Source organism: Protomyctophum parallelum, assembly GCF_964188405.1.
Source record: "Protomyctophum parallelum genome assembly, chromosome: 11".
Classification (NCBI taxonomy): domain Eukaryota; kingdom Metazoa; phylum Chordata; class Actinopteri; order Myctophiformes; family Myctophidae; genus Protomyctophum; species Protomyctophum parallelum.
Window position 1 is genome coordinate 46467138 of NC_139707.1, and position 12725 is coordinate 46479862.

The window sequence follows — 12725 nt, forward strand, 5'->3', positions numbered from 1 at the left end:
ACACACACACACACACACACACACACACACACACACAGAGAGAGCAGCTACTGTACCCAGGCTGGTGTTCTCGGGGCCTTTCTGCGTGACCATGATGGGCTGGTTCTGCTGGCAGTAGAACCGGAGCAGACACGTCTGGTCACAGAAGTGCTTCATCTCCGTCCTCCACTGGACCGACTCCGTCAGGCTGCCCTGCACCTTGCAGCAGTCACACCGCGCAGCCTGGTGGACACACGCACACACACACACGCACACACACACACACACACACACACACACACACACACACACAGGGGGAGGAAACAACACAGGCATGAATTAAGCAATATCACACGAGAGGGTGTGGGTTAACGTGATTGTTGCCACGACAGGGATGCGGTCAGGGACGAGACGGAGTCGAGTTCCGCAAGCATCACTGAAGTACGACCACAAATGTCCCAAGAAACTAGCTAGCCTAGCCACCGAGTTTGCTAGCGCTCTGGGAGAACAGAGCGGCTGAATTCTTTGTTTTGATTAGGTGTTGAACGGTGCTGGTTTAACCCACGGCTAGAAGGCTGTTTCAACCAATCAGATTGCTTCCTCGAAACGACCTGTGGTAGAATAGAGGGTATGCGCGTGACATCATCGTACCTGGAAGTTATGCGGGAACGCCCACTGAGTGGCAAAAAAACTACTTTCTGGCCTCGACAGCCCCATACATCCACACAGAAAAGCCCTGTCTGATTGCATTAAACAACGTTAAACTCACCAACATTGCAGCTGTATACGAAAAGCTTGAATTATCCTCTTTCTATCTGCAAAGTTTTTGTTTCATAAAAATCCACCATAGAAACGTTATGAGCTACTTTCTGTCAAGAAATGCCCTGCATTTGATTATTCGTCTAAGTGTCAGAGTTTGGAAGTGCTTGTTTTCAATAACACAACATTTTGCTGCCTCCTGCATTATGTGACAAGCGCTCCCAAACTCCAACACTCCATGCTGCTCAATGTCTAGATGAGGGGGGCGTGTCCTGATGGGAAAATCATGCATGTACATTAGGGCTGTGAATCTTTGGGTGTCCCACGATTCGATTCGATTCCGATTCTACGATTCTCGATTCTCCAAAAACGATTTATTTATTTATTAAAAAAAAAAAAAAAATCCAGATTCAAAACTATTCTCTATTCAAAATGATTCTTGATTCAATACATAGGATTTCATCGCAATCTACTCCAGCCAACTGAAGTGATTAACTTGAAAATGACTGAAGACATGATGTTTACTGTAAGGGTGAGGGTTAGGGTGAGCTTACATTTCATATTATAAACACCATGTAGTGAAAACTCCTGTAACTAACCAGAAATAAAATCTAAAAAATGTAATAAATAATAATAAAAAAAACGATTTTTGGAAATTATGAATCGATTTTGAATCGTTCATAACGGGAATCGCGATTCTAATTCGAATCGATTTTTTTTTACACCCCTAATGTACATACTCTCTATACACACAGCTGTGGTGGGTGGGGATAATGATTCAACCAGCTGTTTGCATCGTTCCACACGAGCCCACTTCTGTCTGTCTGTCTGTCTGTCTGTCTGTCTGTCTGTCTGTCTGTCTGTCTGTCTGTCTGTCTGTCTGTCTGTCTGTCTGTCTATCCGACCGTGTTCCACAGAAAGGAGCGTGAACGCCATCTCTGGATGAAGGGGGAAGCTCGATAATACTAACCAAATGTATTTAGATAGGACAGTTGTGAGGGGACATCACCATGAGAGTATGTGGTAATGTGGTCGATGCATTACAGTGTTGAGCCATAAGGGAGCTTCATTCACAGTAGCTTGTAAACGTTCACTTTTAATCACAATTATCATCATAATGAACCATCAGGCTGCCTGTATGACAGAGTCCCTGTTCATGCCTCCATCACACTTAAACATAAACTACCATCTTCATTATTAGTTTTCATTTGACATCACAGCATACAAATTAACACATAATGCTTAATTATGTAACCCAGTATGAAGGTGTCGTGCGCCAAAATGAGCGGATCTCTAAACTCTCAATGAATGCAACGTGTAGATTGCCTATTTTCTTCTTTTTTTAATGTTTTATTGTGGCTTTTGCCTTTATTTTATAGAGGGACAGACAGTAGGCTGACAGGAAATGGGGGAGAGAGATGGGGGGGGAAGACATGCAGTAAAGGCCGTCGTGATCAGGAGTCGAACCCGCGGCACACTGCCAGACTGGATTACCAGCCACGGTGCCTGGACCGCTGAGCCACGGCCCAGGCCAGATTGGCTATTTTCTGCCTGTATGTAAAGTATAAGTAATAAATGGGGCTTAAGAACCACCACCAGGGGGCATGGTGGCACCGTCGAGGGTAGGTACCCTCACATGTTCTCCCCGTGGCCCCTATAGGGTAGGTACCCTCACATGTTCTCCCCGTGGCCCCTATAGGGTAGGTACCCTCACATGTTCTCCCCGTGGCCCCTATAGGGTAGGTACCCTCACATGTTCTCCCCGTGTCCCCTAGGGTCGGTACCCTCACATGTTCTCCCCGTGGCCCCTATAGGGTAGGTACCCTCACATGTTCTCCCCGTGGCCCCTATAGGGTAGGTACCCTCACATGTTCTCCCCGTGTCCCCTAGGGTAGGTACCCTCACATGTTCTCCCCGTGTCCCCTAGGGTAGGTACCCTCACATGTTCTCCCCGTGTCCCCTAGGGTAGGTACCCTCACATGTTCTCCCCGTGTCCCCTAGGGTAGGTACCCTCACATGTTCTCCCCGTGTCCCCTAGGGTAGGTACCCTCACATGTTCTCCCCGTGTCCCCTAGGGTAGGTACCCTCACATGTTCTCCCCGTGTCCCCTAGGGTAGGTACCCTCACATGTTCTCCAGGTGTCCCCAAGGGTAGGTACCCTCACATGTTCTCCCCGTGTCCCCTAGGGTCGGTACCCTCACATGTTCTCCCCGTGTCCCCTAGGGTAGGTACCCTCACATGTTCTCCCCATGTCCCCTAGGGTAGGTACCCTCACATGTTCTCCCCGTGTCCCCTAGGGTAGGTACCCTCACATGTTCTCCCCGTGTCCCCTAGGGTAGGTACCCTCACAAAAAACATGCAGTAAGCCTGGTCTCTAAACTATCTCCCCCTGGACAGCAGGGGCGCCTGATGGAGGGTCCGAATAATGTGTTCCTTCCACGCGCTACGTCCGGCCGGGGAAACTCCCCCTGGCCTGTCAGGTGAAAAGAAGCGGCTTGGACTCCTCATGGACCCCGCCCCCCCAGGTTGGCAGAGGAGGTGTAGCGCCCAGGATTACATTAGATACTGTAATTGACACTGGGTGAAAACAATGGGTTTCAAAATTGTGGGATAAGAATTATTTAAAAATAAATAAATAAAAGAACCACCACCGCATGGGACTGACCTTATAGTACCAGTCGTTGAACTTCTTGGCGCAGGCTTCGCTGCAGAAGTCCCTGGTCATCCCCCCCAGTTGCCTGGTCACCCCTCTCTTGCACAGCTGGTTGCAGTGATTACAGCTCACACACTTCAGGCCCAGACGCCTCACAAAGTCCTGCTTGAACAGCAGCTTGCAGCCTGGGAGAGGAGAGGAGAGGAGAGGAGAGGAGAGGAGAGGAGAGGAGAGGAGAGGAGAGGAGAGGAGAGGAGAGGAGAGGAGAGGAGAGGAGAGGAGAGGAGAGGAGAGGAGAGGAGAGGAGAGGAGAGGAGAGGAGAGGAGAGGAGAGGAGAGGAGAGGAGAGGAGCAATGAGAATGGATGAAGAACAATATGGCCTCCCAATATGTTTCCAAGGTGCAGTTGTCCAGTGTCCAGTTGTCCAGTTGCCCAAAGTGGGGTCCGGGGACCCCCAGGGGTACTTGAGGGAGTTCCAGAGAGAAACTGAGAGAAATAATGGCATCAAATCATTGAAATTTAACACTTTCGGGGGCCTTAGATTAATCTGGAAAATCCGGTGTTTTGTTGTTGAAGAGAAAAACATGCCGCCATTACGATGCGAGACGAACACAGCCTCCACAGCATGTTGTAGTCCAAACAAAACTCACCGTTCACTTGGCATTGAACTCAATTTTCCCAGAAGCCCTAGCAGCCCAGAGAGCATGGCTTTGATTTCCAGGTTTCATCATCATAACGCGACGGCCTCGTCACCATGGGTCCGCGACAAATCCGCTCTTACTTTTTAATTATAAAAGAAAACTGTGAATTAAACAAATAGTGGTTTTGGGGGATTACGCAGCACCGACACATGGATTGAATAGCGGGGAACGCAGGATACGCAGTAGAAGTGTTACAAAGGTTGAGAATCAATGCAGTAGAGTACAGTAGACTACAGTATCAGTACATTAACAGTAGAGTACAGTAACAGTACCTTCGCTACAGAAGGGTCTCTTGACACCGGAGATTTGGACCGTCTCATGGAGCGTCTTCTCCTCCTGGCAGTACTCGCAGAACGTCACGATGCAGTGGAGCTTCTTGTAGTCCTCACAGCATGTCTTACTGCAGAACTGGTACACCTTGTCCTAAAGACACACACACACACACACACACACACACAGCATGTCTTACTACAGAACTGGTACACCTTGTCCTAAAGACACACACACAGCATGTCTTACTACAGAACTGGTACACCTTGTCCTAAAGACACACACACACACACACACAGCATGTCTTACTACAGAACTGGTACACCTTGTCCTAAAGACACACACACACACACACACAGCATGTCTTACTACAGAACTGGTACACCTTGTCCTAAAGACACACACACACACACACACACACACACACACACAGCATGTCTTACTACAGAACTGGTACACCTTATTCTAAAGACAGACAGACAGCTTATCCTACACACACGTGTCACACACACACACACACACACACACACAATTGGACACTAAAATTGGATACTTCAGGTTGCTCTTGATAAATAAACTTGTTGTGAGCTTGTAGATCGGCAATTTGATTTTTTTTTAATCCTTTTCAAAATAGTACAAAAAAAGGCAAAAAGGTTTAGCAATAAAGGGCCAAAGGTCCTCAGTATTTTACTGTACCTCCGTGCTGCTTACATTTCTGACTAATAAAGTATGCCATCAATCAATCAATCAATCAATGGGTCTCACCTCCCAGTCCAAGGTCTCAGGCTTCAGACTGAAGGCTCCCTTGCAGTAATTACATTTGAGCGTGACGCTGCTGTTTGTGGTGGGGAGGAGGGGCGTCTGGCCGTTGGTGGTGGTCGTCTGGAGCGTCGGAGCATTCTGAAAATAATCCATCAAATGGAAGTCTTATAAGCACTGTTGTAACTTGATAATATATCCCACCATGACCGGGAAATAATAATAATAATACACTTATTATGAAATAAGTAAATAAGTGCTCCCTTAGAAAGATACGTCAAGACAGAGACGTGGACAACATCAACATCCTCATAATTACTGTTTATGGCCGTAGCTAGCTAAGCATTCAGGCTTTGGTTTTCAAAGGACCAATAGCATCTTGCCATTTCAATCATACACCAATTAACCCACTTTGACTCGTTGTTCTGAAAGGGGGAGGGACTGTGACGCTCTATAGAGCGTCACAGTCCCGCCCCCTTTCATGACGACGCCAGGCCCAGGAAATGAATCCCAATGCATTTTCCCTCATAGACATTTCAAAAAGCATTTATTTATTTAAAGACCTTTTAAGCGTCGTACGAAGCCAACTCGAGTCGTGACAATTGACAAATCACGACAACACACACGATATTTTGGACCAAACAAATAATTACAAAGAAGAAAAACAACAAAAAGAGTGTTGTAACCTGCCGGTTCTTTTCTACTTTCTAATTCTTTGTTTGGCCCAAAACATTGTGTTTGTCACGACAAGAGTTGGCTTTGTCCGCGGCGTATAAACGTCTTTAAATAAATACTTTCTGAAAAGTCTATGAGGAAAATGAACGGGGATTTATTTTCCGGGTCTCTCGAGGGGGGGGGCGGGACTGCGACGCTGTAGACACCAATAAGACGACATGGGGTGTCGATGACGGCGAGGAGGACAGACCTGGAACTTGGCGACACACGTGGAGCTGCAGAAGTTGAGGACGTTCCCCTCGGGCAGCGTGGCCTGGTACTGAGGCAGGGACTTGGTCTTACAGTAATGACACGTTGGCTCTGCGTCTGCACACAAACACAGAGATGCACAACATGACCATGATGCTACCCTCAGACAAGGTCTCTGATGATCATAACCAAACACAGAGATGACCATGACGTCATGACCATGATGCTACCCTCAGACAAGGTCTCTGATGATCATAACCAAACACAGAGATGACCATGACGTCATGACCATGATGCTACCCTCAGACAAGGTCTCTGATGATCATAACCAAACACAGAGATGACCATGACGTCATGACCATGATGCTGCCCTCAGACAAGGTCTCTGATGATCCTAACCAAACACAGAGATGCACATCATGACCATGATGCTACCCTCAGACAAGGTCTCTGATGATCCTAACCAAACACAGAGATGCACATCATGACCATGATGCTGCCCTCAGACAAGGTCTCTGATGATCCTAACCAAACACAGAGATGACCATGACGTCATGACCATGATGCTGCCCTCAGACAAGGTCTCTGATGATCCTAACCAAACACAGAGATGCACATGACGTCATGACCATGATGCTGCCCTCAGACATGGTCTCTGATGATCCTAACCAAACACAGAGATGACCATGACGTCATGACCATGATGCTACCCTCAGACAAGGTCTCTGATGATCCTAACCAAACACAGAGATGACCATGACGTCATGACCATGATGCTACCCTCAGACAAGGTCTCTGATGATCCTAACCAAACACAGAGATGACCATGACGTCATGACCATGATGCTACCCTCAGACAAGGTCTCTGATCCTAACCAAACACAGAGATGACCATGACGTCATGACCATGATGCTACCCTCAGACAAGGTCTCTGATGATCCTAACCAAACACAGAGATGCACATGACGTCATGACCATGATGCTGCCCTCAGACAAGGTCTCTGATGATCCTAACCAAACACAGAGATGCACATGACGTCATGACCATGATGCTACCCTCAGACAAGGTCTCTGATCCTAACCAAACACAGAGATGCACATGACGTCATGACCATGATGCTGCCCTCAGACATGGTCTCTGATGATCCTAACCAAACACAGAGATGACCATGACGTCATGACCATGATGCTGCCCTCAGACAAGGTCTCTGATGATCCTAACCAAACACAGAGATGACCATGACGTCATGACCATGATGCTGCCCTCAGACAAGGTCTCTGATGATCCTAACCAAACACAGAGATGACCATGACGTCATGACCATGATGCTGCCCTCAGACATGGTCTCTGATGATCCTAACCAAACACAGAGATGACCATGACGTCACGACCATGATGCTACCCTCAAACTAGGCAATTAAGCAACTAGTCGACTAGTAAAACCACTAGTCGACCTTGTTGGTACTAGTTGACTAGTTGATAAGAAAACAATATATATATTTATTTTGCATTTATTTTTTTCTCGATTTTGTAGGCCTCAAGATCAGGTAGATTATAGTTATAGTCACCGTAACGTACAGTTAAATTAGCATTGATTTTACAATATAAATTGGGGGTCCCAGAGATAGAAATGCCATTAAATGGGGGTCCGTATAGACTAATGCATGTCAAACTGGGGGTCTTTGAAATTAAACAGGTTGAGAATCTCTGCTAGATCCGTACAAGTCTTCTCTTATGGGGGTCCTTGGCGTATATTTTCAAATGGGGGTCCACAGGCTAATGAGTGTCAATTTGGGGGTCCCTGACATGAAAAGCTTTGGGAACGACTGCCGTACTGTACTGTACACAGAACCATCCTGTCGGGGGAAATGAGCTATGAGCTTGTAGATCTGCTATTTTTCAATAGCTAAAGCATAGCATGATGCTAACACCAAAAGGGGTTAAGTTGAGGTACTGACTTTGCGTGGCGGCGGCGGGGCCCGGGGGGGTGATGGCGGCCGGCGTCTTGGCCTTGTTCATGCAGCCCACGGAGCAGTAGGACGCCATGGCTCCGCCCGCCCCCAGGCTGTGGAGCACGTCGCCCGTCTTTATCAGCGTCTTGCAGGTCACACAGCTCGCCAGCTTACTGTGAGCCTGCAGAGGTACAGAGAGCAGAGAGAAAGAAAAGAGAAGAAGGTTTTATTGGTAACAAGACTACTCACCCCGTTTCTGTTTTCCTCCCAGAATCTTCCCCAGTGAGGGGTGGGAGAGGCTGGACAGCAGACGGCTGGACTTTGAATTAAACTTTCATGACAGCAGACAGCCTAAGTACAAATATAATTTATGAAAAGCTACTACAGTGAAGTCTGTTCACACAGAAGTTGTTGTAGGCTATGTGGGGATTATCTGACGAGGTACCATTTGATTGGGCAAAACCTTACATATACTAAATAATACTAAATTGTTTATAGGGTCAATATAAGTAAAATAATATAGTCTTTCCACAGGAGTATCTTTTTATATTTTTCCAAAAAGAATACAAACAGCCAATAGCATATTACAAAGTTATCCCCCTCACTGGGGAAATTTTCTGGGAGGAAAAACGGGCAAGCACCGGGGTGTTTTATTCACCCTGTGATGCTGCACAGTTAAATGGTGCATTTATATATAGCGCCTTTATCCAAGGCACTTTACATAGATGGTGCATTACATTCACCCATTCATACACCGATTGCGGCGGAAGCCATGCAAGGTATACCAACCAGCACATCAGGAGCAATTTGGGGTTCAGTGTCTTGCCCAAGGACACTTTGACATGTAGACAGGAGGAGGAGCTGGGATTCGAACCGCCGACCCACGGATCATTGGACGACCTGCTCTACCTCCTGAGACACAGTCGCCCGCAGTTGCGGCAACAAGGCGACAGGCTCTTAGAGGCCAGTGTTGTTTTTGAATAGTTTTCATTTAGTTTTAGGTCAACCTGGAATGTTTTAGTTTTAGTCTAGTTTTAGTCGACTAAATGTCATAAGATTTTATGTCATGTCATGTATGTATTTTTGTATTTGTATGTATTCATGTCATGTATTTTAGCGGGCCATGATGCCGTCGTAATGGCTGATTTTACACTTGAAAATAGCCGATCGACAAGCTCACAACGCGTCGCAGTTGTGAGCTTGCAGATCTGCTATTTTCAGCATGCAACCAAGTGTAAAATGACTTATACTGGATCTCTTGTCCACTAGTCACTTCCTAACATTTTAAGTCTAGTTTTTACTAGACAAAAAAATTCAGTCATCATAGCTTAGTTTTAATTTAGTTTCCCTCTGTGAAAAAAGGTAGTCGACGAACCTTTTTCGTCTTTTAGTTTTAGTTGACGAAAACAACACTGCTAGAGGCAGCAAGCATGGATTAAACTCATTAAAGCATATAAAAATATAATCTCAAAAGGGAATAGTTTTGTCAGCCCATCATGTCCTAATCTGCAATTTGTGAAACTTTGTGAAAAGGACCCCCACCTCTCACACTAGTGCTGTGTTTCATAGACAAGCAATATGTACAATTATGATAATATGTTGATAGCCATGAAGTCAGCCAGTTGAGGCTTTGCCCTTTAGCTTTCATTAAATATCCATGATTAGTGTTTCTGCAAGATTGAACATAATTATTATATTGCTAGTTTGCCACTTCAAATAATCTCATTAGAACTAATAACCGAAAATAGCCTATTTTCTGTGCATGACGTGGTTCCATATAAGACGTGCTGACTTCTATAGAATCCAAATGACTGAAATCAGTCGCCACGACTGATTTCATGGCTTAGGGTCGACGACAGAGTACAGCATCTAGCAATGGGTCTGGTCCACAAGATTCACTACACCACCAAGATACCCATGTACCTGTCTAAATACTTCCTTAGTGTTAACGAAGTCCACACCCACAACACCAGAGGGAGTGCAACAAACCATGTACAACCCAGATTCGGCACAAACAGGGGACTAAATTATTTTCACTCCTATGCCACCAAAATCCCTTGACTCCTTCAAAACCGCTCTCAAAAGGGCACCTACGGACGGCTGCAATTCGAAACTGGCCCCCGGAAAATCTGAATCCCCCCCCCCCCTTTTCCCCCCCTCACTGTATAAGTTTCTTTTCCCTTTTTACCTCCTTTATGATGAAATCCTGTTCTGTTCTTTGACTATATAAAAGTGTCTATTTGTACGTCTCTAAATGTTATGATGAATTGAACATGGTGGACCCTGTTGCAAACAAGTGTAATGCTTAATTGGGTCGTCCACTCACAGTTAACAGTCTTTGTATTGAGTCTGTGCTTGAAATGTAGTGATTCTGCAAACTGTTAATAAATATTTCAATCAAATTCAATCAATCAATGAGCAATCCCACGGCCACGCTGTACCTGTTTGAAGTCCCTGATGCAGTTCTGATAATAACAGATCTGATAATAACAGATCATTGATTAAACCCATTCTGGGCGGGAACCCCTTTTTGGTGTTAGCATTGTGTTATGCTTTAGCTATTGAAAAATCGACTGACATTTTTAGAATCTGATCTCAGGTCAGAATGGGTTCATCAGAGACCAGTGCGTGTCCAGTTGGAAACCTCGTATGAATCTGATCTCAGGTCAGAAGAACGCTGTACCTGTTTGAAGTCCCTGATGCAGTTCTGGCAGCAGAAGCGTTTCTGCTGCCCGTCCACCAGCACAAAGTGGTTGGCCGTGGCGCGGCTGGGCAGGTAGTCTCCGCACTGCTCGCAGCAGTTCATGATCAGCCCGTTGGCCATGCGGTAGCGGTTGAAGCAGAGGTCGCTGCAGATCTTGTGGGTCACCGTCTTGAAGCTCACCTCGTGGCGGATCTGTGCCGGGCCGGGTCGGGTCGGTGCCATCCATCCATCCATCCATCCATCCATCGAGAGGGAAGAAAGAAAAGAGAGGAGAAGAGAGAGAGAGAGACGTGTATTTATTAACCCATTTAGACCAGATATCGAAATTCTTCAAAATCCTGACAGTTTTCTGAAAAAAGTCTGTATCAGTGGTGCTCAATATTTCATGTCAAGGTCCCCCAAAAATGATATGTAATATGCCACCCCTATCGTAAAATATGTTGTTCCAGGGACACCCCCCCCCCCCCCCCAGAAGCAAAGATTTGAGTTAAAAACTGAAACTCTCTGAAAGAATATATATTCAATGATTTGAGGCACATTTTTACGATTAAAGAAATATAGCAGACCTACAAGCTCGTAGCGCGCCACTCGGTGGCGCGCTATGAGCTTGTAGATCTGCTATTTTTCGATAGATGAAGCATAACATAACGCTTGAAACACCAACAGGGGTTCCCGCCCAGAATGGTTTAACCCATTTAGACCCAAGGACGATTCTACTAAATAAATGCCTTCTAAATCCTGACAGTTTTCTGGAAAACCCCATGTTTCTATGTCAGTCATTCTCAAAACATTTTCATGTGAAGGACGCCCAAAAATATATATAATTGGCTGCCGAGTCGACCCCCCATCATCCAGGGACCCCCCTCCCAGAAGCAACGATTTGAGTTTAAAAATGTTCGCCCTGAAAGAATATATATTCAAGGTTCAGACCAACTCCCATTTTCCACATCGGACTCTACTCCACCCGCTTGCTGCTATAGGGCCTAATAATAATAATAATAAACTTTATTTATATAGCACCTTTCATACATAAATGTAGCTCAAAGTGCTTTACAGAGCAGAGAAGATAATAAAAACAAAAGCAAAATAAAACAGTATTAAAACAGGCAAGCAGTTTAAAACAACAGGACAATAACGCAGTGTCAAATCCGGAGAAGGCAGTGGTACAAAGATAAGAACAGATAAAATAAGGCAACGACATTTAAAAATAGTAATAAAAATAATAAAAATAAAAAATCACTTAAAAGCTATGTTGTAGAGGTGGGTCTTGAGCTGAGCTTTAAAAATGTCTACAGCCTAGGACTTTTCATTCCACTACTTGTCGCCATTGGCAATTATTGATAATGATAGTTACATAATATGCAGATGTTGTTCGTGCCATGCATGCCATTTAGAGATATAACCGTTTGCATGTCATTAAGTTGACTTCTTCCTGGGGATTTTGCGTTTTCTCATTCCACAAGGTATCTATGAATCCTGACTAGTAGACCCATGTATTGTTTGCTGTACAGTACCATAGACTGTAAAAGATATGGACAAAGCGTTCCCCGGGTCTAACATGGACGTGAAATGAAGCCTGTAATTCCTTGCACTGTAAGTTACTCTTCGTTGGTTTTTATTTTGACTCGAACGGGGGGTGGCTCCCGTTCATAGACCGTAACGGTAGCCACGCCCCTCAGAACATACGCGACTTTATGGTCATGTTTTTAATAAATGGGACCATAATTTTCCAAAAAGAATATTATGACATGAGAAATGAGACTTTAAACTAGTGACTGGAAGCAGAAAGTATTCATGACCATGTTTTTTTGGGCCCAATGACAGCGCCACAACAGGCCATTATATGAACTTTCAGGAAGTCCTGATTTCCTTAGTGGCTTCACGAAATATCTGTCTGACTGCCCCCCTGTACTGTACACCGGTCTCTCTCTCTCTCTCTCTCTCTCTCTCTCTCTTACTCTCAACCCGACCGTTCAAGGCAGATGGTCGCCCCTGTCGAGGTGTCGAGAGGGTAGTTTTTC

The 12725-nt window shown here is 45.4% G+C and overlaps 1 protein-coding gene across 1 annotated transcript in view; it reads right to left on the reverse strand.

Annotated features, from left to right (window-relative positions):
* zmym2 (zinc finger, MYM-type 2) overlaps nt 1-12725 on the reverse strand; it is a gene marked incomplete at both ends in the record, with an annotated part of 51705 nt that overhangs the window by 23609 nt on the left and 15371 nt on the right. The window contains 7 exons of the mRNA XM_083776835.1: nt 57-222; nt 3404-3576; nt 4366-4516; nt 5129-5263; nt 6048-6163; nt 8007-8181; nt 10684-10896. Coding sequence (XP_083632961.1) covers nt 57-222; nt 3404-3576; nt 4366-4516; nt 5129-5263; nt 6048-6163; nt 8007-8181; nt 10684-10896 — 1129 coding nt within the window. The remainder of the gene's footprint in view (nt 1-56; nt 223-3403; nt 3577-4365; nt 4517-5128; nt 5264-6047; nt 6164-8006; nt 8182-10683; nt 10897-12725) is intronic.